A 26,876-nucleotide genomic window follows, 5' to 3' on the forward strand; every position below is an offset into this window, starting at 1 on the left:
CTAACAAAATACAGGGACAAACAATTCTAAGAGTATAGTATACCAATTTCAAGCCTCCTGGCCACCGGTTGCACCGAAAACTCCCTCCCAAAGAGATGGCCAATCCGTCAAGCTCAACAAACAGCATTGTCAACATGTTATTTTTCCAAATCCCGCAAATGACCGTATCCAAGCGACCCATTCCAATCCTCCCTCGTACACAGGGGGCGACAAAAGTGCACATCGAATAATAAACAAGAAAGAAGACGACGTGTGTGAAGTTTCAAAAAAGCCAGGCCACTGTGTTTGACGTTTTTTCTTCTTCTTCTCTTCAACACCCAAGTGGACGAATTTCTTTCCTTTTTTTTTTACACCGTGTTGCCACTGGCATCGAAGCCGCCGACGCGGGGCGGTTGCTCGGCGCCGACGAGGGGGATCCTCTGGCCCGGCTGGGTCGAAAAGAGATTCGCCATGACCTTGCCCTTTTGGTGTCTGCGCAAGCCGGCGAGGTACTCGCTGACGGAGGCGATGCCGGTGACTTGGTCCTCGAGGGAGAGGAGGGTGGTGGAGGCGTTGGCGCCGCGGACGAGGGGGGACACGAGGCGGCCGCGCAGGCGCTCGAGCGAGGCCTGGAGGGTGAGCAGGCGGCCGTGGTGCTCGACGAGGACGCGCTTGTTGCGGACCGTCTTGTCGCGGATGTCGCGGAGCAATTCGCGGTTGCGTCCAAACTTGCGCAGCGTCGAGGCGTGCGCGCCCAGCAGCCGCACCCACAGGCCGGCGAGGGCGTCTGCGCGCAGGGCCTCCTGGGCCGAGGCCTCGCGGCCGACGGCGCGCGCGAGGTTGAGAAAGTGCCGGTCGACGGCCTCGAACAGGGCAAAGAGGGTGACGCTGTGCTGCAGCTCGGAGCCGATGCTTTCCTCGAGGACCGTCAGGAACTCGGTGAAGAGCAGCTGGATGAGGCGCTGCTCGCGCTGGGGATTGGATAGGCCAAAGATGGAGGTGGCGATGGTGCCGAGGGATGTGGGCCTGCCCTGGTCGTCTTCGAGCACGCGCACGTGCGAGAGCAGGTTGTGCATGTTGTCGTACGCCGCGGCCAAGGTCGACGCCGGCGGCGCGGCGCGGAGACGATCAAGGTGCATGCGCGCCCAGTCCATGACATTCAAGATGCCATCCACATCCCCATCCACTCTGGCGAAGAACTTGGTCATTTCCACCGACAGCGTGCGCATCGTGTCGCTGAGAGCGTCTAGGTCGTGGATGATGCTCGCCGCGTCGCGCATGTCGCTCGTGCGCACGCTCTCGCCCAGGTCCCAGACGGCGACGCTCGTCGCTTGCAAATCGTGCACCTGCGCGACGGCGTGCTCCGAGTAGTAGATGAGGGGCTCAAAGGAGCGCGCGACACCGGCGACCTTGACCAGGTCGCCGGCCGGCCGCGAGGCGACGGGCTGCAGCAGGAACTTGATGAAGAGCGCGCTGAGCAGGGCAATGGTCGCGTTGGTGAAGATGACACGCCAGGACGAGGTGGCGGCTTGGTAGCGCGTGCGCACAAAGAGGAGAGCGGCTTCGATGGGCTCGGTGCGCTGCTGGACTTCGGCGCGGACGGCGAAGCGGATATCTGGCAAGATCAGTTAGCAGCCGGGGGCGGGGTGTAGAGAAGATGAGTCCCAAGACTTGCAGTTTTCAGAGGGCGCTTCGCGTGGTGGTGCGACGGTGACGAGGGCGGGCGCGGGTGGCTCCAACTTGTTGGTGGTGTCGTCGTCGCCTCGGGCTTGCGGGCTTGGTGAGCGCATCTTCTCCGGACTCTGGCTCCCGGCGGGCAGCCTCGTCCGTATTGCGCGCTGCAGGATGCTACTGATATCGGAGATGCTCTCGGTGTCGCTGTCGTCGTTGTCGTTGTCGTCGTTGTCGTTGTCGTTGTCGTCGTCGTTGTTGTCGTTGTTGTTGTCAGAAACTGGTGAAAACCCGCGAGGATGCAGCAGCAGCCGTCGTTGAGCGGCGGTGACGACACCGTCAGGCGGGAGCCTCCAGAAGCCGCTGCTGCGGTCGCCGTTGTCGAGCCTCCGCCACGCCGGTGGTGAGTAGCCACCAGCGGCGGAGTCCGCCTCCGAGTCCGCGCCGAGGTTCGACGGCGACGCTGGCGGCAGTCGGTCCTCGTCGTCCTCGTCCGTCGCGGGTTCGGTGCTGGGCAGAACCGAGGACTGGCGGGTCGATGTGGTGGCTTCCGTCATGGGACTGGCGGGTGGTTCGAAGTCTTGCAGAGACGCGTCCAGGTGATGTTGGTCGGCGGCGGCTGCTGCGCCAGCTACTGTGCTGTGCAGCGGCGGCGGCGGCGGGGAACGTGTCGGGGCCATGTTTGGGCGGTGTTGGAGGAGGAGGGGCTGTTTCGCGATGACGGCCGCCACTCCAGTAGGAAGAGAGGATCGCAAGTGGGCGCGAGTGCGTCAGCTGCTCACGCAGCGCACCAAGCGGCGGCGGTGGTGGTGCCGGCAGCGCAGGCAGGGCCTTTTGGAGCGGCTTGGGCTGTCGACGACCAGTCGTGGTCGCAACGGCAACCGAGGACGAGGGCGGCGCACTGCGTATCAGTGCCGATGATGCTGATGATTCGCTGCCGTGCGACGGCAGGAGGATGCGCGGGAGTGACACACGGGGGAGGCGTATATGCGGGACAACGGGGACGTAGAGGCTGAGGAAGCAGAGCAGCAAGGCGATGACTGCGAGAAAAGTGCCGGGGCTGACGTTGACGGTGATGAGGGAGACGTTGTTTGTGACGGAGAAGAGTGACTGCATAATCTTTCGTGAGGGGGGGAGAGAGAGAGGAAGAGGGAGAGGAGAGGGCGGCAAATAGAGGGATGAGGAGGGGGGGCGTGTGTCGTGGTCTGTGATGGGCGGCTGGCTCTCTCTCCGTATGAGGCGAGGAGAAGGAGGGGTGTGCTGTTTGGATGGTTCGGCGTTGTGAGTGGGTGCGACGAGGACTCGGAACCCCCCGGCCGAGACGGATAACGATTTCGGCGCTGTCTGTGCGGATATAAACAGTACGGATAACTGTTATCCGTTGAAAGGGAAAATAGAACAAGTCAAGCTTTGGGCAGCAGGCCGATATCACAACGGTTCACACCCAGGTTAAAATCACCGTTCAAGGCTGGGGGGGGGGAGGGGCGCTGTTTCCGACAAGGGCTGAGTAGCGAGTGCTCTTGATAGCGTTAACGATAGGGCAAGAGAAGTAAAAAAAAAAAAGAAAAAAAAAGAAAGAATTCACCACGACGTACCCCAGGACCGCCCAGTCCAACTTGAATGACTGGTCAGTGGTGAAAATGGACGAGGTTGGGAATCAAGCCATGGCCCATTCTCCACTTTTGCCCGCTCGACGGGTACCCACTAAAGCCGTTGCCCCGCTTGAGCGCTCTCCCAGCCAATCAAAAGCGCCATGGTGGCGCGCCATCGTCTCAGATGGGGGTTGATGCCTCGACCAGCCGGCCACCCATGCCAGCCAACACAAAGCGCTTCGCACTTGTGCGAAGAGAAAAAAACTTGGCAAGAAGAAAAATTCAAATCAATATTCTATTCATAGATTGCGCATTCCTCAGAGCCTCGCCGTTTACGCAAGGAAAAGCTCCCGTTTTGGAACGAGGTAAATAGACTTGGCCAAGTCGCACCGAGTGTCACCCTGGCCTCGCTGGCCACGACCTCTTTGACCCGACGACGACGACTGACCTTGACATGACACCACCGGGCCGCAGATCGAGCGGCCAACTCGTACATACACACCCTCACCATAGTTTTTCACCGTCACGCTGTTTTATTCTTCCTCCTTCCGCTATGCCGGTAACCCCACGATAACGAATCACTTGCATACTTTATTCCCACTCATCTACAATTGAAGCGCATGGAAAGGAATCTCAATAACTTCTTCAATCGCTAGGCAACAAGATAAAAACAAAAAAAGGATGCCCAAGAAGATATCAAAAAATAACAAAGCCTCCATCCCAGCGTTTCCAACCTTGTGGACCCGGCGCATTGCCATACTCGAATTACTTGCCAAAAGACGTATCCTCCAAGCAGTCTACCAGCTGTTCACTTCTCACACGCTGACGCAAGATGCAACACCAAGAATAGGATAAAATACAACGCCAAGACAAGACAAGACCATCCACACCAAAAAGAACCAAAGGAAAAAAAACTCCAAAAAGGTAACACGTCTTCCAAATCACCACACCTTTCAGTCGCGACGCTTCACATAAGATTTGTACTAGTCAATCTTGGCGCTTGCGAGGCTTCGTGCTGCCGGGTTGCTCAGGTTGTTGACCTGCCGAATCGCTTTTTGCTTATACTTGCTCTGTTTGCGTAGTCGTTTTCTAGCAACCATGACGGGTACCGAGCTCTTGGTCACCAAATAGTTGGAAAACGAACCCAAGATGACACTGCCATCCATGTTAGCGGAACAAATGCGAGGGAAAACGTAAAACAAAACAAAAAAAGACTCACCCTTTGAGTGCACTTCTGCCGCGGCTGCCTATCACCACAAGCGTCGGATTCACCAGGTCAATCACCTCGGTAATCAGGTGCCGCGGGTTCTTGCAGTGCAACACCTCGACAATCACCCGCACCTGCAACTTCGTCTTGCGGAGCAACCGCAAAATCTTCTCCGTCATGCCCTGAATCGCCCGCTCCCGCTCCTCCTCCGTCTTGGTCCGATCCCCGCGCGCCACCGGCGCTGGCGAGCTGCCAGTCGTACCCGATGAGTCGTCGCGCCGGTGCAGCTTCCTAAACTCCGTCACCGGGCTGAGTGGCGCCGGCGTCATTCGTGTGTTGGCCACCGTGTTGATGGCCGCTGCCTGCTCCTTCATCGCCGCCGCGTCATCGGGCACTTGAGACCCCTCGCCCGTCACCCCCGTCTCCTCGTCCACGCAGTAAATCGCAATCAGCGTGTCGCCGTCGCGAATCACCGTTCCAATCGCCCACTCCAGCGCGTGCGTCGACTCGTCGCTCAAATCCGTCGCCACTAGGTACTTGCGCATTCGGCGGTGTTCATCCTCAGCAGTCTGTGCAATCTTGTGGTACTCACCACGGTAGATGATGCGAATGGATCTATGCGCCTCGGCGTTGTGTAGAACATTAGTCATGGTGAATGACAGCTTCTGTGCTCGCTTAATGTCGTCCACGTCCGCCTCCTCGTCCGAATCTATCACGGACTGCGTTGCCGAGTTCGGGTTGTGATCGTAGCTGGTGTGAGGGTGCACGCCCGCCTTGCTAGCCTTGACTGTCTCCCCAGACGTGTTGGTAACCTTGATTTCCGGCTCCAACAGAGATCTATATTGGTAACTTTGCTTCGATGCAATGTTGGAGCGGTCCTCGTCGGCCGCAGCGAGTAAACTCAGAGGGGCGCGTTTGCTTCCACCGGAGCCAGAGCGAGACTCTTCGTCGTCGGTTTCGCCCTTTGCATCAGGATTCAGGGAGCGTGGAGCCTTCTTACGGCCACGATCCTCGTCATCTGATGACACCTGCTCATCGTCGTCACTGGATTCGAGGTGTTCACCATCGGGGCCGAGATAGTCCTTGACCAGGCGCCCGGCTCCTGCATCGTCGGATCGTTTCCGCATTGGGAGCTGGGAGAGGCTGCCAGAGGAAAAGGCTAGATTGGCGTCTGAGAGTCTTCTATATGCGTTGTTCATGTCCACAATCCGTCCGTCACCCAACATAACTTGATTGGGGTCGCGGGGTGGCGCAGGTGACTTGGATCGGTCGGTCCAGCGGCTGTGAGGGGACTTGGACTGGTGATATCCAGGACGACTTGCCGATGAGTTTCTAGCACGACTCGGAAGTTGGAGGCCGCTGAAATCGTAACCTCGCAGAGCTTCAACCAGCGAGCTGCCACCAGAGGTGCGTTTGCCCTGTGATGGGCGCTTGCCTGGGAGGTTACCCGAGGCGCTGCTGGGCAGCATGCCGGAAAACTGATACTCTGAAACGCGGTCATTACTTCCCAACGACTTTCTCGGCCCAAATTCTGCAGGCTTGAATGCGGCATCAGAAGAGCTTCGCGGATGCAGTCTAGAGCCAGAAGGCTGCGAGGAGCCCTTGTAAATCGACGATGTGGCCATGGTTGGCGAACTAGGCATGCTCCTGTTATAAGGCGCTCGCGTCTGGGAGCTGGGTCGCAGGGCAGCAGGGCCTCCGACGTCGAGCATGCTGCGAATGGGCGGGGCAGGGGGGAGCGGGCAGTCAACGTCGAGCATGCTTCGTACGGGAGGTTGCGGCGCCGGGCTCGTACGTCCATGTGCGGAGGGGGCATCGTCGTCGCCGACATCTAGCATACTCCGGACAGGAGAGCGAGGGGGATTGGCGTACGGGGAACTCGATCGCATCGAGTCTCCAGCACTGCCCGAGTTCTTACTCTCGAGCAGAGCGAGAACCTCCTCGCGCTCCATGTCGAGCATGGCATCAATGCTCATGGGCATGTTTGTTCGCGACATGATGGGCGGGTTGGGTAGAGTTGTAGCTGTATAGTGGACCGTGGCAGAATATAAATCGGATGGAATAGAAGTGAAGTATGGCCGTGGTGGGCAAGACTGTCGGCTGTGTTGGGCGGGATGGCTGTGCCTGGTCACCGGGCTGTACCAGGTTGTTGCCGTCGATTGAGAGGCAGAGAAACGGCGAAGGCGGCTATCAGACGTATTGTGTTTGGATCAGACTGTTATCTTTAATAAAGTCGATGAGCTCCGTCGTTGATTGCGAGAAGCGACTGGACGCAATCTCGGTGATGGGTTGGTTTGCTGGTGCTGGTGCTGGAGCTGGACCTGGACCTGGAGCTGCGGGGGCGCGCGCGCACATGCGCAGACGGAAAGCTGTCTACAGTGGGGAGGGCGAAGTGGCTAAGTCCAGTATGTCTGAGCCGCTGTCGGCAGGATGGCGTGCTCTGCAGCGTCGATCCGTTGGCGCAAAGACAAGATCGAGCAGATAGTGTCGAGTGTCTCAAATGTGTATTGACAGATGATGATGGAGCTAGGTGGCTGGCCGATTTATTTTTTTCCCTGTTGTGCTGTCGAGGTCCAATGACTTGCGATGGGCCGACTCGTTGAGAAGGGGGGTTTTACGGTGTGGGGTTGAAGTGGTGCCAGAAGGTCCTTTACCGGGTTCCCGCCTTTTTGTCTGGTCGGTCAGTTGTCACGTAGCGGATAATGCATAATACACTTGCCCCGGCAGTCACCACTTTACGAACTGGTGGCAAAAGCAACCAACCACTAACTCAATGAAGCACCAAGATTGAGTGCTGAAGCTAGCGCCCAAACAGGGTAATCCGCTGCAGATGGCGCAGCCTCAAGTGGCTCCTCAACTCACGCTTGCTGTTGGCCTAGATATTGTGAGAGGCTGAGTCGATTGCCAACTGCCACTGTCGTTGACAATAAGTAAACCTGACCGATCGACTTGTAAAAAAAGCACAAGAAAAAAAACCATTCTCTAATACTCAACGTCCCAGACAATGGCTCCGCTTCTCCCTACATAGTTCTGCTTCGTCAGTCAACTGATAGTGGCGCGCAAGCAACAACAGGCCCCCAAAAAAATGGGCTGCCACGTCCACTGATCGTCCCGTGAGCCTAACCAAAACCTTATGCAGGCCTCCAAGCCTCGTTCCCCGTCAACCTCATCCTCCGCCCACCAAACCCACGACCATCTTGATTTGTTGACGGCGAAAAACATACATATTTCCACTGCAAGCCATTAAGTGAGTTAGGCGAGATGGACTTGGAATCTAAACTCGGGGGCCGTCATCGTGGGCGTCACACTCCTACACCTCGACCCAAACCGCTCAGGACTAGAACAGCACCACAGTAGCCAGACCAGCATCCTCCACAAACATTTACACCTAGGCTATAGATTGGTGCCGTCAACCTGCACCGATACCCTCCGCATGACATCAAAATCACTTGCGCATCAGTCAGCCTCAATGGCTCCAAACAACCTCATGCATTTCGCCCCTGGCATTCTATATGTTACATTCCCTTTCTATCCCTCCACTACAGTGGGCAGCAGGACAGAGAGTAAAAGAGGCGGTTATCAAACCTTATAATACAAAGCACAACTCACCCCCATCCCCTCCTATTCATTTCCGCTCCATTACTTCCCAACACCCTTCTTGATCATGACCCTCTTCTCCACGTTGGCGCGCGCCGTCGTGCCCTGCTTGTGCACCAGCTTGCGCTTCTCCCACACCGACGACCGGCCCTCCACCACGGCAATCACCTCGTCCGCCAGCCGGTGCGCAAACTGCGTCCGCCCGCTGCCCTTACTCGGCCGCTTCTCCACCGCCTCCAGCATCCACGTAAACGCCCGCCGCCGCCGCTGCCGCACTGTCAGCGGCTGCGGCATGTCCAGCGCCCGCCCGCCGCCGCCTGCACCTGGGATCGCCTTGACCCGGATCAGCGGCGCCACCGAGTCAATCGCCACCGTCAGGTACAGGATCGGGTTCAGCGACAGGTGCGATGCCGGCGGCGTCCCGGGCAGTAGCGGGAACTTGGGGCTGAATGTCGGCTCCGGCGCCATCCGAAGAAAGTTCATCGTCATCGCCAGATTCTGCAACCAAACAAAAGGCCCTCGGTGGTTAGTATATTGCAGGACCACCAGCATTGTAAACGAAACGTACCCTTTGAGCAGTAGCCAGCTTGCCATCGCGCATCATCAACCTCGTAATCTGCTCCACCACGTCATGGTATCGCTTCTTAACGTTGAAGCCCTCCGGATACGGCTTTTGCGGCAGAGGCCATTTGTGTCCCAGGTTCTGAATGTCCTTGCCAACTGCGCCCTCCGCTTCGAGCTCGTCCGCCTCCGCGTTCCCCAAGGCCAACACGGCCTCGGCGCTCTCCGCGGGAGGAATCTCGCCGTCGCGGTAGAGCACCTCCTCCTGTGCATCCGTCAGGCCGCCTTGTTTGCTCGCCCGGCCACCATATAGCATCTGCTCGAGCGCACCATCGTCGACGCTATCAATCGGGTTCGAAGAGGATACCTGCGACGCCAGGCCTAGTCAGTCCTCATCCTTGTTCAATGGCGCCCATCTTTCTTCAATTGGACCGTCAAAATGGATTAATTACCTCTGTGATAGAGCTGCCTGTGTTGGTGGCATTTGATTCGGTAACACTCGGAATTTGGGTCTTCGCATCGTTCGATTGCAAGCGATAGGGTCGAGCTACGTGTAGCAGCGCCTGCGGTCTGGCGCAAGCAGGGGGCGCCGAGCGAACGGCGAGACCTCGACACGTTTGGAGAATTCGTAGTCCCCTAGGCATTGCGGTCGCCATTGTGAATAAATCAGAGTCCCGGGTGGGAGGTAATGCTTTGTCGTCGCAATCGCAGGAGCTCGCGTGTTGCCAGATGGAAATTTCCTGGCTTGTCGTAGCTCCTGGCGGGTTCGGAACAGAGCTTATCCGCTCCGGAGGCCAGCCGACTGACCCTCTACTCGCGATCATGAGTTGAGTTGATCAACCACACACCGTTTTTTTTTTTCTGACGGAAGAAAAGGGGGCGAAACTGTAGCGGGATTTTGGCTGCTGGACGTCAAGCCTGGGTTTACCGCGTTCGCTTGCACTATGGTCGGTGTTCTGTCTCCGACTGCATCGTGGTGGCGACGGAAAAGGTGAAATGGGGCCTCCAATTTACAAAGGCTGCGCGATCTTGTGTAGAGATGTCCCTTCTCTCATGAAGCACTTGACTATGTATCGTGATCAATTAGCTAGGGAACTACTATAATATCCAGCAATAGGCACATTTAGCCTTTTGCAGGCCAAACCCGACTCCCTCTCACCGGGGTCTAATGCCTACAACCTGGCCCAAACCATTGCAGCGAACCTGTATGCCGCTTAAAATCCCGCGATCTCCGTACCTCGGAATGGACCGCCTTTTGAAAGTAGCTAATTATAAAAAGTTGAGATGAGATGAGTCGCTGGCTCAACGTTGCTCCGCTCCCATCTGGCTCCATGCAGTGCTACCCATGCAAATATGAAATATGCCAAATGCAACGCTTTCAACGGCTCAAACTACCACCACCCGCTGTGTGCATTCTCACATGCTCGCTAGATACCGCAAAACACCAACTGTTTTTTTTTTGTGTGAAATCGAGAGTAAAGGGCGACTTCCAAGTAATGATTCGATCGTGATGGTCTCACATCATCGGCGTTTTGTCACTCGCGGTCGCAAGAATCACCAGCCTGTCCAAGTGCTCGAGGCTGTAGTACTTGTGGTAGGACCAGTATTCGAGGTAAGCCAATTGACGGCGCATTCTGCAGCGTCCTCCTTTGCATTGTTAAGATTTCTGCCATCGTACCAAAACCGGGCACTTAAAACCTTTCCTTGCACCGTGACTCGGCTTGACCAAGCTGTCCTGCCACCTAATACTGGTTGTCAGCAACAGTTTGCGATACTTGGATGCATCTGGAGAGCCAACCTCGTCGATCGGAAACTATATGGAATACTGGTGGCAGTATCTGCGCCTCACGACACAACTCTGTACCGAGTCAGTCAGAGCATGCTCTCCAGCATCAAGAGCGCAGTAGAGAATTCATACCTTCAAGCTTGTCTTGCCATGGTGTAGGGCCGCTTGTGCTGCCTGATGGTGATGTGCTCATCCTGGTGGCTCGGCAAACAGTTGGCAACGCGGAATGGGAAATATATCACCAGAGTGTAGAGAGGAAGAGGCTGTGAGTGTGGAGATAGAGGGGAGGATTGCTTAGATCTTAAGCAAAGGATAAGCTCAAGAATACTATAGGTCAAGCAAAGGATAAGCTCAAGAATATATAGGCGGAGCGATTAGGCCGGGGCGAAGCTATACGGCTTGGTTTGCCGCTGTCATGTACAATCCGCGCAACCGTGATACCATGCAAGACACACAGACCCGACTGCAATGAACGAGATGACGCAGCAAGTCGTAGCACCAAAGAGAGTAGCGCAGAGCGATTAATGACAGAACCGCGTTGGGGGCCGATAAAATATCATGAACGATAAGACTGACGGCATTTGAGAAAAGCGTGGACCAGAAAGATGCTGGAGGCAGAGAGGACCAGCGGCGGAAAGACGAAGGGAAGGTCAAAGTAGCCGGGTCCAAAGAAGGAAGCAGACAAATGTTGCTGTTTTAGGCGGTTGAAGATGCGTTCTGGCAGTAGTTTGGGAAGGTAGACTGGGCCAGAGCCATTTTTCTCCGCGTTGCTTTTCCGGCCTTGCCCTGAGTGCCCCGAGTAACATTGAAGGGTGTGTGGGATCTGGTGGCAGCGCGGCCACACAGAGTTGAAGCACGACATATTAGAAACAGAGAGGGGACTGCAGCAGCCGCCCTTTCGCTCATAATAAATCAAGAGCTTTTCTAGCCCATTGAGCGCATTGGGGGACCTGCTTGCTGGGGCCAAACTCAAGGGCCACAGGTACCCCAGTCGCCCCCTCTCCAATCACCGGGATATTTTGCATGATTGACTGGCATGAGCGTGGCCTGACGATTATTCTCGGGTGCCGGTGCGCCAGTGCTCTGCGGAGGCTGTGATGGCGGCCGCACCCATCACATCCCCCTATCCTGGGCCAGCCAGAGAGCTGCTGGCAGCCTGGCACAGGCGAGTCCCCAGTTCCGCAGGATCCAGCCTCTTTTCCAGAGCCTGCGGTGCACCTGTGGCTGTCATGGAACTCCAGGGGGTGGATAGGATGTGCCGGGGAGACTGGACGTGCAGCAGCATCCTTGTCGCATCTCAAGGCAAAGGCAGGCGACCAGACGTTTGGGCAAAAGTCAGCCCCAGCGAGCCTGCAAGATGCTAGCTTAGGCAATTGCTTGTGGACACTACCCTCGCTCGGCTTCGTCACAACTGCGGGCGACGCTGCGAATGCTATTTGTTGTTCTTGTCGGCACAGGGGCCGTATCCAGACTGGCTTTCGGACCATCCCACTACCCGGGCGGGCGCGGGGAACGAGACGATGAGTTGAAAACTTGGATCCTGTAGTACGCCGTATTGAGTTCAGTATTTTGCCCGTCAAAGTTCGTGTTCAGCAAGGCAGTCGCGCAGCTTGCTTGCCAAACACACCGAAGCACCTGCCACCAGACAAACAGTCGCTGCACCAGCGCCCGGACTCGGACATGACAACAGGCAACTCGGGCCTTGAGATCCGTAGCCTTGTGCCTTGTGTATAATGGCTTTTTGGCCGCAAATAATGGTGGCGTTTGCCTATTGACCAGATTTCTTTCGGTGCGCGCCAGCGGGCTGCACCTTGCAGAGCTGAATTTGTTGACTGCGGGCCTGGCAGGAAGGGGGGTGGGAGACGAGGCTAGTTCACTGTTTATGTTTATGCTGACGAGTGCGCATAGACTGCCAAACCGCCCTCGGATCTTGGGTGTGAGTGTATGAGGTATGAGTCGTGTGCCTTCGGTTCCTTTTTTTACTTTTCCCCCGATCGGCTGGGATCTACGAGCAGTCAGATTATCCCTTTCCTCCGCGGCCTCCGTACTGTTGAAGCCGCAAGACAACTAGGCACCGCGATTCCCGGAACAGGGGGCCCGAAGGAAATAGGAGGGATATGAGGGATGTGTGACGATAGGTATTAGTGCGGCCCCAAAATTGAACCATCGACCCCGGTCTGGCCGTTGGATGTGGAGGGAGGAACGAGCCACACACGGATCGAGGAAGACGAGGCAAAGGCAACTAACTGATGGCTGGGCTTGACGCGTATCACAGCTCCAACTTCACGCGACACGATCCCATGGAAAGAAGGCAAAGAGGGCAGCGCGGCAGGTGGTCTGCTTGCTGTTTCCCGTCAGCTCGCTGATGCGACAGCCTCTCTAACCTTTGTTCTCCTTGCACGTTTTTCAGACCGATCACCTCCTGGACACGTACATAACAACCAATGTCTATTTTTTTAGTCGTACTAGGTAATCAGTCATGTTTGGTCAATTCTTCTCCAACAGTGGCCGCGAGTTACAATGCCTCATGTACACACACTGGTGATGCCTTCGTGCATCTCTGGATGATCACGTCAGCAGCAAGCACCTTCATCTCGTCAACACTATTCGGCGCCGCTTCGTCTTCCTGCAATGAGTCATGCTTGATCATCATAGCCAAGGCACACATATCTAGTCATACTACATCCGTTTTGGCTTCGACTGAGCCAGTGGGTCGGAGCGCCTGGATTGATTGATATCCGGCCGAGCTAACCTATGAATGCGGACCGGCCCGTCAAAAGAAATGTGCAAACCCCCGAGAAGTCGAGACCTTGACAAAGAAGGACTAATTGACTCGCAACATCCTGAATCCTACGTTGGCCGGCGGAGAGACTGTCTGGCAGGAAGACGTGGTGGCTTGCCACGTTATCAAGTCTAGCGAGCAAGGACCCTGCTTCGTGGCAAGATCCGTAAAATGGTAAGACAAAAATCTCCGTCGGTGTGCTGCAGATGACCAGGGACACGCATGGTGAAGGAGTTGCGACGGAGTGTCCTCCGGGCCTGAAGCAGTACCATGACCGGCAGCATCCAATCAAGAAGCGCAGCACAAAGGAAGAATACGAAATCGCTCTATTATCAAACGTAAACACTCGCATGATACAAGCAGCGCAATACTTTGTTCCAGAAATTTCCCCGCGCACTGTAACATGGCGCTGTGTCGGCTAACGGGCTTCCCTGCCAGCGGCAATCAACATCACATCCAGCAAACTCAAAAATTGAGCAACCAGAACAATCTATTCCTGAAATTGAAACCTGGTAACGGTTGGGCGTTATGACATGGTAAATAATACGTGCCGCTCAACTCCACAAAGATTCGAGCTCACAAAACAACTATGTCAACTGTTTCTGACAGCGAAGTTCCCACAGCTTGGACTGAAAATCCCACCACGGCCATCACTTGACCGTTTACAGAAAATCCTGGTATAGAAAACAACTCAACCTGCCAATACACTGTGCGATTCACTGGATCTAAGAAACTGCGAATTGGCATCGCACTGTATAGTTGTCGGACCTATTGTGCCGCAACTAGCGACCACCACGACAGAGCCCTGGTCTGCTTTCCACCACAAGAGACCACATCTACATACCACTACCAGTAGCATATTGGTTGTTATCGCAGCTAACAGAGCTTGATGAGCAGGTCGGCACATATGGAAGACGTATAATGGCAGGGGTCCATGGTTTGTGCCTGGAATGCAGAAGTAATTATCTACTAATATTGGTTGTCCACAGATTGGCCATGTATTCACCGAAAAGAACCACAATAGCTCCACATCAGGATATTGAACCGATGGTCTTGCAATCGGTCTGCATTCGGGCAGTATGCGTGCCTGGTCGAGTGTACGTGGAAGCCTGTATTAACGGATCACGACGCCACCGAGAAAGACCAGACGAGGTGACTCGGCTGCGAAGTAACTACGGAGTATTAAGTAACAGTGACTCCGGATCAGAAAGGAGTGACAACCAGCCGGACTGATCAGAGCGGGCGCCCTGCCACACACTTTGCTGCTGCGGAGATCCTTAACAGCATCAGCGTCAGCCATGGGCCGATGCATCCAAGAACCACAGTTTCGGAAAATTCACGTCCGTACCAGTACAAATATATCGGCTCAAGAGTTCCGCACTGGTACCAACTCCCTCTCTTGTTCTGCACAGACCGCCACCGGATGAGCGTGCGATTGTCCCGTTCTACATATGCATGCAGAGAGGCGCAAAGCTATGGCTTCAATGCCACGCAGCCAGAGGGCTAATGAACCCGTGCAAAGCCTCACAGGATGAGGCGTAGCCCCCTCTACTGCACTTGCCGGCAGGGGAAAATGGAGGGTGGGAAAGATGGGTGCCCCCAGGCAGCCGAGGGAGGGGGCCAAGGGCGAGGCAGCAAAGGCACAACTCGGCGTTCCGCGCGCTGACACACAATTGTCGTTCTCAACGTCTTGGATCATGTTGTGCGACGCTTTCAAGCCCTGCTCTCTTCCCGACGAGCGGAGACTAGAACCTGTACCTGTCATCCTTACTCCGTACACACACACACACACACACACACACTCGCACACGTTCAGGCAACGCACCACCCCTGTCGTCACAACAGGCAAGTGCTTGTCTAATTAGGGGACAAGAGAAGCACGACAGGCTCGTGATGAACTTGTCGAAAATAGAATAGAAGATTGAGGGGAATCGGAACTCTCAGGGACTTGCAGGGCAAGCCCTCGGAACATTTTCGGCGACACTGCCCGATGGGCACCACGCAGGATGCATATTCCTGAATAAAAAAAACAGTCTATCATTTATGACGAAGCGGACATGTTTGTCCTCCTTTTTCTCCCCCCCCTCGCGCCCCTCCCCCCTTCCTCATCAGCATGTTCATCCCTGTGTCCCCGGCCGGGGCCGGGCCAGTTGGACCATTTTGGTTTGAAAGGCGACTTTGCCGAAGGGAGTCCAAACCCCAGACCGAGAAGCTTCCGATGGATCAGCAAAGACGTTTCTCGGGCGCACGGCAAGGGGGAGAGAAAAAAGACAAGACAAACGGGTTGATGACGTGCCACCACCACAACCCCCCCCTGCAAACAAAGGTGTCAGAGACAAAGTTTCCCCAGACGCTTATGGGCAAACAAAAGAAAGATAGGACAAAAAAATAGAAAGAGAGGGACGTGTTCTAGAAGCACGAAGAAGAAGTGACTGGTCAAGTTGCCCACATGAGCCCCCAATTGCATAATTTGCATACATGTGCACAAGACGGATAATCAGTGTTGGAATTTTGTCGAACACGCATTCCCGTATTTGCAACTTGAACTAAAAGAAGTAATTGATATGAAGTCCGGCTAGATTCGTCATGACAAAACGGTAACAAATTACATGTCAATCTCGTATAAAAATCTATATACAAGTGTATCGAGTTTGCGCGCCCCCAAAGGCACATCCCCTTTGCTTACCCCTGCGCCCCCGCCACCCGGTCAATCAAGACAAGGTAAAAGAGTTGCTCGTGCCCTCAAACTGTTTGACGCGTCCAATGAGGGGTTTCGCGTCACCATAGTACTTGAAGCGGTACGTGCCCGGCTCCGCGTGCCCTTGCTGCGTCTCCCACGACACGTCGACCTCGCTCCAACCAAGGAGACCGTTTGTGCGGCGCCACGAGTAGACGAGGAACCAGTCATTATCGTCTTTGTAGCGGGACCAAGTGCTGTCGGCGCCCTGCCGCTCCACGGCGACAAACGTGTCTTCCTGGCGGAGGTTGTTGCGCGGGTTGGCGCCTTGGAACGTGGCGTTGACGACGGCGCCGACGGCGGTGGCGCTCAAAGGCTGCCGAAGCACGGCCCCATACGCCTTGCCAATGGGGTTGCCGTCGGCGACGACGCCCGTGATGAACGAGAGCATTTTGCCGCGGTTGTCGGGGGCCGGCGTGCCCTGGGCCGGGTGGTCGGTGGCGTTGGGCCAGAGGTAGCGCATGTTGCTGACGGTGAGGTGGATGTAGGCGTCGAGCGCATGGCGGCCAAAGAGCGTCGAGGCGCCCTCGTAGCGTTGCACGTCGTACTCTTCTGGCGTCGCGAGGTAGTGCGCGTAGCTGTTGGCCGGGCCGCCGAGGACGACGACCGGGTCGGTGACAAAGGCGGTGGCTTCCCTGGCGACGGCCGCGCGCCAGCGGCGGCCGCCCATGGTTGTCGCCTCGCTCGGGCTGATGATGAAGACGAGCTGCCCGACGCGCAGCATCTGCACGTCGACAATGTTAGGCGTCCATGGGTACGGCGTCTCCATCTCGCCGACGTCGAGCAGGATCGGCTTGGGCTCCTGGCACTTCTTCTGCTGCTCATTGGGCTCTCTGAGCAGCCCTGAGACGACACGCCAGATAGGACTGGCGCTGGGCTTGCCCGAATCGCCCTGCGTAAAGTCAAACGCGCCAGGCCAGTCCGAAGTGCCGGCCGCAAAGGAGTACCCAAGAGCGGCCGGGCACGTCTGGACCTGCTCGCCGTTGGGAAGGGTAAAGTTGAAGTAGCGCATATCATTGTAGAAGTGAAAGGCCTTGACCGTCGACCCAGAGATGGCAGTGCCCGAAGAGTCTAGAGAGTCCTGATTGCGTGTTAACAAGGGATCAGAGTGTGGGCTCAACGCCGGCCAAAAACTTACAAGAATCGACTTGGCGCCGGCGTACTGGCGGCGACCCATCTCAAAGCAGCTTTTTACGCCGAGGTCCAGAGCCTCAAAGAACGGACCGCGGCCGTGGCACGACTCCGACTTGCCGTCGGCGCAGGTGCTGTTCTCGAGACTGCATTGCTGGCCAGTGCCGTCATCGCACCAGGCGCCTCCGACATTGGGGCTTGTGTCTCCGACATTGGCCTGGCTGAATCCGGCGACGAAGCCCTCGGCGGTGTTTTGGTCGTTCTTCATGTCTTCCTCGAGCATCCAAGCCGCGACACCCTTGTTGTCCCCCGAGGCGTGGGTGTTGTTACCAAGCATCGAAGTGCCGTGGACAGGATACCAGGAGAGAGTTCCAATGTTTTTGCTGTCCGAAGCCCTCTGGAAGCGAATGAGAGTGAGCGTGGTGTCAGTTTCGTCCTCATATTTGGCTCGTTCTTCTTCGGGGTTGTGCAGATAGGCCCAGCGAGAGCGGTTGATGGCGCCGTCGGGGACCCTGGTGGTTCCCACATCAATATAACCCTGTCTGGTCAGTTTATTTTGTACCTCAATAATTAGATTCATATCACGCGACGCACTTCTTGCAAGCTTTCATGGGCGCGCTTGATGGATAGGACAACGCCGTCGACGATGGCCTGGTAGCTCTGCTTGTCAAAGCCAAAAGACGTGACCTGGGGCAACAAATAGTTGAACCAGGCGCCAGGTCCCGAGTGGCTATGCGTGCCCGTCAGGGCAATGTTTTGCTGGCCGTACACCGCGTAATCGCTGCCCAAGGCGGCGACGCCGTCCAGCACGCCGTAGCGGATGGCCGTGTCGCCCGACTGGGTGTCAATGACGATGTAGACGAACCGGTCGTCGGGATTGCTCTTGTCGCCGACGATGAAGGCGCGGCTAAAGAGGCGCTGGCGCAGACCGGAGCCCTTTTGGTCAAGGTTGGCGTAGCCGGCAAAGTTAATTTCGACGACGGGGCCGGTGATGTCGGCCTTGCCCACGCCAATCAGGTACTTGTCGCCGCGGGCCGACGCGGAGGCGGCGGAGCTCGCCCGGTGGCCAAAGTGCGCCTTGGCGAAGCTGTAGGCGCGTCGGTCATGGCTGTCGACGGGTATGCCCAGCGCATAGACACCAAAGATGAATAGTAAGACGAAGGAGAAGACGGCGGCGAGAGTCTTGAAAGAAGAGGCAGGCGGCGCCTTTCGCGGAGCATCCGGAACACCCATTGTTGTGTTGTTGTAAGAGACCCGACTACCTAGGCTGCAGAAAAGGCGATCTGGACAAAACACCTCCTCGGCGCAGCAGGAGTTCGACTATTTATTGTCCTTTTTTTTCTTCAAGAAGCTATATGCCTGTAGCTCGGGGCTACTATGTACGAAGGTGGTCTGGTGGTCGGTGCTAGAGAGCAACCAGTTGTATCGCGCTAGGAGTGGCGGATCTGGTTCGGCCCCTCGTGACGTCGCGGCATTCGACTGGCTGAATGGATGCACCCCCCTACGGTTTTGGTGCTGGGGGTCGAGCATTTCATGGCAATTTGTCCACAACTTGCTGGTATTGGCGTTCAAGTTCCAGACTGGTATGAGCTGCCTGTTTCACCATCCTGGGAATGACAAGGCAGAGGTTGCCTGTATTGGTAGCGCGAGGGGGAAATGTCTCGAGTCGCTACCTCCTGCACGTCATTGTCGAGACACGAAATGCTCATTTCTTCTTCTCGCCAATGAACGAGCTCCGGAGGCAAACAAGAACCAGAAGCTAGATTTGACAAAGGGCCATCGTCGAACCCTAGTTAGTGGACGCTCAAGGGAGGGGTAGCCGGATACATGGCCCATTTCGTGGTCCTCTGTGGCTGGCTGGCCCAGCTCGTCTGATTTGACAGGTTTGCATGCTGAGTCTACTCATCAACCATTTGGCCGCGAGAGCCAGGGGAAGCAGTCATGGTAGCTAGCCAGTATGCCTCGACCAGTGATGTTGCCTGGAGAGCTAGTGCGGTCCATGTGTCTCTGATGAACCGTCCAAGGTGCTTGTAGGGACCAAGTCACTAATAAAAGGGTGTATTGTTGACGTGTATTGTTCATTTTGTCAGCTTTGCCGGTGTCGTAGTGGTACAATGATGGCTGCCGATCTTTGTTAGTCAATATGTGTTGCTGGCCCAGCAAACGGCGACGCGACGCCGACAAAATTTTCAGCTTTTTCCCACTCACACACGGATACTGGCCCACGCTTCGTGCCGTCCAAGACATGGTCGCGTGTTCCGCACCTCAATTTGGATAAACTACCCCCTTCGCTTGAACTTCAACTCGATGGCACATGAGTGACCTTTGGATGGCCTCGGGCAACGTGCTGGTGACCTGGGCAGGTGGACCGCTACTGCGATGAAGCGGTCCGCTGATCCATGATCGCTCCGTCCACTACTATGTACATAGGTATACTAACGTTAAGTTGACTAGCTCGTCTGGGAGAGGCTTGCGAGCGCCCCGCTGCGGCAGCGATCGCCCGGACTCTCTTTATAGGTTCCACGACGACTGGCGTCTTGCCTCGTCCAAGTGCTAGAGAAAGCTTGTCAAGACGACTGCTGTAGTCATCTCGGACATGTTATAAAGTAGCAACCAGCCCCGGAGCGACATCAGCCTAATTCATGTCCAGGTCCTTGCAGGTTCCCAAGTGCCTCATCAAGTACCTACCTACTAAGTTTGAACACAACGCCCCATCCTGTTTAGTGCACTCTAAAAAAGGTACAGCCAGCACGGCAATACGGCTGCGGGGGATGTGCGGTGGGGCTGGTGATAGTTATAATAATCTCACTTCCATTACTGAATTTCCTCGCGACTTTCAAATTGTATCGAGCAAGATAATACTTGTATGATCTTCTCGAAATAAACAATTCGGACTGAATAAGTACAAAGCCGGGTGCGTGGTTGCAAGACATGACCACTATACAACGGGTGCACGATGGGTACCGTACTAGGCCAGTAGCTTCAAGTCAACATTACACGTATTTACAAGCCTGACCTCTATAAGTATCTGGCTGCTACTGAAACAGAAAGGAAGTAACTTATGATAGCCTTTGCCGCTAATGCACAAGTCTTTGATGGTTGCGCCAACTTGGTCGGGCTCCTGTCGGTACAACGCTGCCGACTCATCAGCAACGACATCTCAGAAGGAATTCCGCCACGGCCACGGACAAAATTACAAAGTCAACACCTAGAACTCGTCGCAAAAAAATGGGAAAAGGATGTGCTGCCGACACATATACAATCCATGATTACCCGCCCCGCAGCATGCCTTTCCGTTCCTCAAACAAGAATCCCACCATGCCCACTTGTCCATAACTTACGCCGCAGACAAAAGATAGATTCCACCAATCGAAAATGCTTCTCCGACAAGATAAAAAACTCTATTCACGCTTCGTTGCTTGCCGATTCACCGTCAACCGCTTGAATGGCCTTCGCACTTTATCTAGCACCGGAGGCGCGCCCATGCCCGCCGGCCGCCGTATGCCAGCAATCTTGCCGGCTTGAAAGCTCGTCGGGTTTTGTATAAGAGATATATTCGAAGCGGGCCGCTGTGGGGCTATTGTCTTCTCGGGGACCTCCTTTGACGAGACGGGCTCGGTAGGCGAGCTGTAGAGGAATGGATACTCATTCGGGATGTGTAATCGCTTCGTCCCTGGCACCCGCCAATCCGGTCTGTGCGTAATATTATGGCGCGCGAGACTCGTCTCGATGGCTGGAGGGGCCGCCGCTTTGGCAACAGAGCTAAGTCGACCGAGGGCGGCCGACGACTGGCGCGCTGACTGAGTGGCCGTCGGCTTGCCTGGCCCGGACGACACGTAGCCAAGCAAGGAATGTTGGTCGTGTTTGCGCTTCGGCACAGTCTTCATCGTGCTCTTCTCTGCGGTTTGCTTCTCCACGGCCTCGAGATCGACAATGTTCTGTCGCGCGCTGGCTGTCATGAAGCCGGGAAGATTCGACATGGTGAAGCCGGATGACTCTTGCATCGTTGTCTTGTAGCCTGGCTTCCAATCCACCGCCGCGGCAGTGTCTGGACCATCAATGCGCTGGCGCTTGCTGCTGCCCATCGTGCTACCCCGATGGCTGCCCTCGCTGCCGATCAAGCCCTTGAATCTCCGCGGGTTTGAAGGGTCGGCAGGGTACAGATCGTCCTCGGTTGAAAACAGGTGTGGCAGCTTGGCAAACACGTCCTTCTCTGATGGCGCAGATCGTTGGAGCAATTTAGCAATGTCTTCGACAACGCTTCTGCCAAACGAAGGACCTTGCTGGGCAAAGGCCGTGTCGGCGATATCCGAGACGAAACTAGACAACGTGGCACCCCCGTTGCCCCAAGAAGTAGTGGAGGGACAGCTCAAGTAGAGTAGGCACTTGGCACGTGTCATGGCAACGTACAGCAGTCTACGCTCCTCGTCGTCATCCTCGCTACGAGCATGCGGGATAGACCCGTTATACACACAAGGAACAAAGACCATAGGCCACTCGAGACCCTTGGCGGCGTGAATGGTCGAGATTGTCACAAACGTGGAGCTGTCGCCGTCTTCCTGGTCCTTTTGCGCGTCGGAAGCGAGAGCAATATTGGCCAAGAAACGCCCAAGTAGGGTGTCCTCCCCTTGTTCCTCGGCTTCTTCAATCTCAGGAAGGGCATCTTCGTCAAAATGATCAAATTGCACCATGAAGTCCGCTGCCAAGTTGACAAATTCTTGCACACTGGCCCACCGACCTTCGTGGTCCTCTCCGAATTCTTTCTTCAAAAACTGCTCATAATTCAGCTCCGTTATCAGCCTCTGAATTACTTCAACTAGAGGTTGAGGCTCTCCCATTTCGACTTGCTTTTGGAGCGATGTGATGATTCTTACCAACTCACCACGAATTTTGTTTTCCTGCGACTTCGTTAACCTGTCGATGGGACAGATTCCTTCGCAGTGGTCCACCAAGACTGTCCACATTGGCCGCTTTCCGGTTTCGGCCTCTTCTAGGATGCTCTTGATGGTGATCTCGCCAATGCCGCGTTTGGGAACATTTATGATGCGCGCAACAGCGTCGTTGTTGTGAGGCTGATGCACGACGCGGAGGTAGTCGAGTAGGATCTTTATTTCTTTCCGTTCGTAAAACTTGTGGCCGCCTACCATCCGGTATGGTATTCCCTTTTTCCCGAGCGCAGCCTCTACATGACGAGACAACGAAGCAGAGCGGAGAAGTATAGCGCAGTCCTCGCCTTTGAGCATGCCACCGGTCATGAGAGTTGCGCGCTGTATCTCTCTAACAATCCACTCGCCTTCGTCGGCTGCTGACTGCAAATGTCGCAGGACTGGCTTTGTGCCCTTGCTGTGGATCGGCAAGAGGACCTTTTCGTAGCGATTGACATCCTGCTGAATGACGTTGAGGGAGGCGCTGAGAATGGATTTGGAGGAACGGTAGTTTTCTTCCAGCGAGATTTCATCGGTGTCGGGGAATTCGCGCAGCAGTCGGTGGAGATTTCTAATCTCGGCCGAGCGCCAGCCGTATATGCTCTGATCAGGGTCACCAACGATTGTTATGCGATGGCGTCGTTGAGCAAAGAGCTTCATGAGGTCGTACTGGATGCCGTTTGTGTCTTGGTATTCGTCCACTAGGACGGTCTTGACGTTGGAAACACATATGGGGTATGCACGCAGCAGCTCAACACAGCGGACTAACAAATCATCGTAGTCTAGCAAATTGGCCGAGGCGAGCTGGGCCTGGTATTCATCGAAGCATCGCTGCAAGTTCGGATTCTCTGGCCTTGGTTTTCCGTCGGGGTACTTGCTCTGTACTGGTGGCGGGTCCATGCTTCCTCTAGATTTTCTCTTGCTAATCCAGCCCTTTGCCATGGCGGGCTCTAGCTGCAGGCCGAGTCGTTTGATGAGTCTCTTGAGAATTGCTTTGGAGTCATTATCGTCGGCAATGCCGAATTTAGTGTCGAGGCCAATGTGCTTGCCGTATGAGGCGAGGTAGCGGCGCGCAATTGAATGAAATGTGCCGAGAACAATTTTTCTCTGGATCTCTTCCCCCAAGATCTTGCCAATGCGCTCTCGCATCTCCCTCGAAGCCTTGACCGTGAATGTCGCAACGATCATCTCAGAGGGTCTAAAGCCCGCCTTTTGGACAAGCCATACGACACGGGAGGTGAGGGTATGTGTTTTCCCACTACCTGGTCCAGCTAATATAGCGACGGTATTGGATTCCGAGGTGACGGCGCGTCTCTGGGCCGCGTTTAGGGAAGCAAGGATATCTTGCTGGGTGTTTTTTGCGGCCATGGCGGAGGGAGCATCGATGCGGGCGTGTGGAGAAAATCGGCTAGTTGTTGCGACTGTTGTACATACAAACGCTAGCTAGTAGCGAGCATTAGTCCGGATTGAGTGCAAGTTTCGAAGAGTAAAAATTCAAACTATTGCTTTGCTATTCCGGACAAATCTTCAGTAGGACGCGACAGGGAACGCGACGGGGCTAGCGGCATCGCGAAATCACGTGCTACTATGTAAACAATCACTGGAGACTAATTTGTACCAATGCATCGTTTTCCTGCCCAGCCCGTTCCAAGCACTTTATTTATGTCAAAGGCGTATACTTACAATTACACGCCCGCGCTTCTTTTACTTTGCGCGTCCTAGTTAGGCGAGAGAGCCTGCAACATCGAATAAAGGCCGCTGCAAGGATTGCCTCCACTTGGAAATCATTTCGACGCCGAGTCTACAATCATTATAAGTCATTGGCCAACCAACTGGTACATACGGCCATAGGCAGTAGAAAATACCGCGTCTCGTTTGCTCCGCTGAAGTCAAGCTACTGACTGGCAGATTAGTAACTAGTTGAACACCGGCTGCTGTATGTTTTCTTTTTTTGCTTCCCGAGTTCTTTCGCACTGTAATCTATACTGCTCGTAAAGTCAAGCCGTTTAATAATTACTGTTCGCGGGTGGGCCGGGGAGGGGGTAACCAGAACCGAGCCAGATGGGTGTGGTGTGTATGGTGTATTATTAGAAGGCGGTGACAGTGTTGCGATACAGGTACCTACATCCCCCCACTGTATGTAGGCCTACATAGGTACAGTACTAACTAAGACAGTACTGTACTCCGTACTAACATGTCTCATATTTCTTCCTGTAATAACTGAGGTCAAAGTACGTACGAATAGTCGCTAGCCCCTGAAGAATTTTGTCCGAGAGAAAATGTAAATTTAGCAACCTGATTATTAAAGAGAGGAAAAAACACAACGTCGATCAGCGCATTATCCAAGGTGCCGAGTTGATAATTGACAAGGCGGGGGGGCCTGTGGTCTTAGTCTATGTGACTAGAACCGTGCAGCAGCCAATCACGACAGCCTGCTGCCTCAGCCCAGAAGCCGGGCGCTTAAATCCCTGTCCCGACTGGCCTCCCCTCCATCCTCATCCAACCACAATCCTCTCACCGCGTCGTCCATGCACACGGCCCCTCCTCCGCCAACGCCAGTTACCTCGCCATCAAACATGCATGCCACCCTCTTTTTCTCGGGCTTGTCTGTTGTCTGGCAGGTGGCCCTGGTGCCGACTGAAATAATGCCTCTCCTCCACTGCCTTCTCCTCGGAGGACCGCACGGGTAGCCCTCAGCGCTAAGTGCTACACAACCACCAACCACCCTCAGAGTATCACCAGCCTGCCCAACGCATCTCGCTATATCCCTCCGTCATCCCCCTGATTCTGTAAGCGTCGTTTTCTCCGTGCTTGTCCTCATCCATCGAGGCGCGTCAGCAACAGGTTTCAGCACATCGTGATCGCCTCCTCTTAAAAACACCAGTAGCTGCCCAACTTCGGCTGGCACGTCGAACCATGCCACCTGGGCTCTCTACGCTCTCCCCCCTACATATCGTCGTGGCCTTGTGCGCCTTACTGCCGCTTGTTCACGCCAGCGTCTTGAGCGACCTTCGTCACAATTATTTTGCGCCCACGCCGGCTCCCGAGGACGGCCCTGCCTTTTCCGCCCACGCCTTGCGCAACAAAAAGTACCTGCCCGTTGAGATTGGCGGCATTGTGGGAGCCTACGCTGTTGCTCTGATTTTTGTCGCCCTTGGGCTCTTGTACCTGTCAAAAACCCGCCGTGAGCATCTCCTCGGCGACGAAGAAGACGAGGCCGTCGCCTACGCTGCCGCCTTTGCGCAGATTTGCAGTCCCAGGTTCCAGACGGAAATCGACCCATACCCGCTGGCGGGTAAGTGTGCCGTAGCACAGGTTCCCAACTTTTCATACAAGTCGCCGACGAGAAGCGAGTTCACCGGCACGCCGTACATTCTCCCGCCCGCCTCTCCTTCCAACGCCTCCGTTCCAGGTGTTGATCTTCAAGTCGACCAGGCCATTGTTGCAGCAGACCACGCAATGGCTCAAAATCAGCTCGAGGACATGTACAAGCATGTCATGGAGCACGAGGACGCCAAGGAGAAAGGCATCGTCTTGGAGCCTCCTGTCGTTGGCCCGGCCAGCCAGCGTGGCAGCGCCATGTCCAAAAAAAGCAAGCCCGTCAATCTCAACTTGAACGGGGGGAGCGATGAAAAGTTCCGGTCCCGAGCCTCGTCTTTCTTCTCTAGTTTGCGATCTCCGCGCCAGAGCAAGCCCAAGGGCCTCAGCATTTCGTCACCTATCATGACCCCGCAAACGGGCACCTTTCCCCGCCACGACGACCAAGAGATGAATGCCATCCCACCCCGACATTATGCACCTGCCGACCCGCCTCCCGTGCCGACAGACCAGGCGCGCTCCGTCGGCCAGGCTCGATCAAGCGGCCTGACGCTGCCTCTTACGCCACCTGGCCGGTCCCCGGAGAGTATCCTGAGCATTGACGGACGTCTCGGCGCCCCGCTCGCCCAGATCAACACGTCCAAAGAGGAGTCGCAATTGCCAGCAGAAGGAGATCCAGACTCTGCTGTTTCTCAGCACTCGCAGGCACCTTTGCTGGGCCTTCCGTCCTCGCCTAAGCCCGGGGCTACGTTTGGCACGCTGCCCTTGTCGCCGCGGTCGGGAGCTCGGTTCCAGCGAGGAAATGCACCATCGGCGGTTCGCACGGGCGGAGCACTGCCTCTTCGTGCGTATGAGCCCGCTTTGAGCTCGCCTTCAACTCACGGACAGACGACTAAGCAGACCGTGTTTGAGCGGCGCGGCCCTTTGTCGCCCGGGGGAGGCCGGACGCCGTTTACAGCGAACGCTGTGCCATATTCTCCCTACCAGCCATACACACCTTGTGTCCCTATGACACCATCCCTGGTGACTAGGGAGGACAGGAAGAGGATGAAGAGGATGGTGCCCAAAACGCCCACGGTGGAAATGGTGCGAAGCGCGGACGACCTGTGGTAAAAAGGATGACTGTTCACAATGCCTATTTTATCCTGCCCTCACCTTGTTTCGACTATCACGAGTCTACTGGTCATGACTCTCGTTTTTTTTCCTTGCATGCCTACCAATGTCAACACTATGGGGAGGCGCTCTTAGATATCTCGCGGCGTTGGACCATTCGTTGTTGGTCATCCGACGTCGCGCTCATGTCACCATGACGGCGATTTTTCTTTGTCGTTTTTTTCTTCTTCAGAATGAAAGCTCTACAATCTCTACAACAAGTATTTTTTTTGTTAAAGAATTAATTAACTCCTGAATGAACCTAGTACACAATATAAGCCTACTGTATGACCTCGTCGCCCGACCCGCCGTTGCACACCCCTTGTGCACCTCTGCCTTGAGGAACAGCAACGATTATGTTATGCGTAACCACGTAACTCGGCCCCAGGCACAGGCCTTATCAACACTGAGGTTAATAACAGACAAGGCCGGAACCTG

General features: G+C 55.4%; 7 protein-coding genes across 7 annotated transcripts; 1 reads left to right on the forward strand and 6 right to left on the reverse strand.

Moving 5' to 3' along the window:
• Positions 1–347: 347 nt before the first annotated feature.
• CCM_04610 (uncharacterized protein) lies at positions 348–3,418 on the reverse strand (the record flags this gene model as incomplete). The annotated part of the gene is made up of 5 exons (XM_006669758.1): positions 348–1,594; positions 1,781–2,211; positions 2,442–2,584; positions 2,656–2,760; positions 3,356–3,418. The coding sequence occupies 5 exons, from the start codon at positions 3,416–3,418 to the stop codon at positions 348–350; spliced, it is 1,989 nt and encodes a 662-aa protein (XP_006669821.1).
• Positions 3,419–4,225: 807 nt separating this feature from the next.
• On the reverse strand, positions 4,226–6,446 carry CCM_04611 (universal stress protein; the record flags this gene model as incomplete). The annotated part of the gene is made up of 2 exons (XM_006669759.1): positions 4,226–4,397; positions 4,462–6,446. The coding sequence occupies 2 exons, from the start codon at positions 6,444–6,446 to the stop codon at positions 4,226–4,228; spliced, it is 2,157 nt and encodes a 718-aa protein (XP_006669822.1).
• A 1,642-nt stretch (positions 6,447–8,088) lies between these two features.
• CCM_04612 (ribosomal protein S7) lies at positions 8,089–9,263 on the reverse strand (the record flags this gene model as incomplete). Its single annotated transcript, XM_006669760.1, has 3 exons — positions 8,089–8,313; positions 8,615–8,974; positions 9,060–9,263. The coding sequence occupies 3 exons, from the start codon at positions 9,261–9,263 to the stop codon at positions 8,089–8,091; spliced, it is 789 nt and encodes a 262-aa protein (XP_006669823.1).
• An 898-nt stretch (positions 9,264–10,161) lies between these two features.
• CCM_04613 (uncharacterized protein) lies at positions 10,162–10,586 on the reverse strand (the record flags this gene model as incomplete). The annotated part of the gene is made up of 3 exons (XM_006669761.1): positions 10,162–10,355; positions 10,406–10,465; positions 10,526–10,586. The coding sequence occupies 3 exons, from the start codon at positions 10,584–10,586 to the stop codon at positions 10,162–10,164; spliced, it is 315 nt and encodes a 104-aa protein (XP_006669824.1).
• A 5,300-nt stretch (positions 10,587–15,886) lies between these two features.
• Positions 15,887–18,276, reverse strand: CCM_04614 (neutral ceramidase precursor; the record flags this gene model as incomplete). The annotated part of the gene is made up of 3 exons (XM_006669762.1): positions 15,887–16,993; positions 17,051–17,581; positions 17,638–18,276. The coding sequence occupies 3 exons, from the start codon at positions 18,274–18,276 to the stop codon at positions 15,887–15,889; spliced, it is 2,277 nt and encodes a 758-aa protein (XP_006669825.1).
• Positions 18,277–20,444: 2,168 nt separating this feature from the next.
• CCM_04615 (ATP-dependent DNA helicase pcrA) lies at positions 20,445–23,536 on the reverse strand (the record flags this gene model as incomplete). The annotated part of the gene is made up of 2 exons (XM_006669763.1): positions 20,445–23,376; positions 23,469–23,536. The coding sequence occupies 2 exons, from the start codon at positions 23,534–23,536 to the stop codon at positions 20,445–20,447; spliced, it is 3,000 nt and encodes a 999-aa protein (XP_006669826.1).
• A 1,348-nt stretch (positions 23,537–24,884) lies between these two features.
• On the forward strand, positions 24,885–26,399 carry CCM_04616 (uncharacterized protein; the record flags this gene model as incomplete). Its single annotated transcript, XM_006669764.1, has 1 exon — positions 24,885–26,399. The coding sequence occupies one exon, from the start codon at positions 24,885–24,887 to the stop codon at positions 26,397–26,399; it is 1,515 nt and encodes a 504-aa protein (XP_006669827.1).
• Positions 26,400–26,876: the final 477 nt, after the last annotated feature.

The sequence above is a fragment of the Cordyceps militaris genome (genome assembly GCF_000225605.1).
Source record: "Cordyceps militaris CM01 unplaced genomic scaffold CCM_S00003, whole genome shotgun sequence".
NCBI classification, from domain to species: Eukaryota; Fungi; Ascomycota; class Sordariomycetes; order Hypocreales; family Cordycipitaceae; genus Cordyceps; species Cordyceps militaris.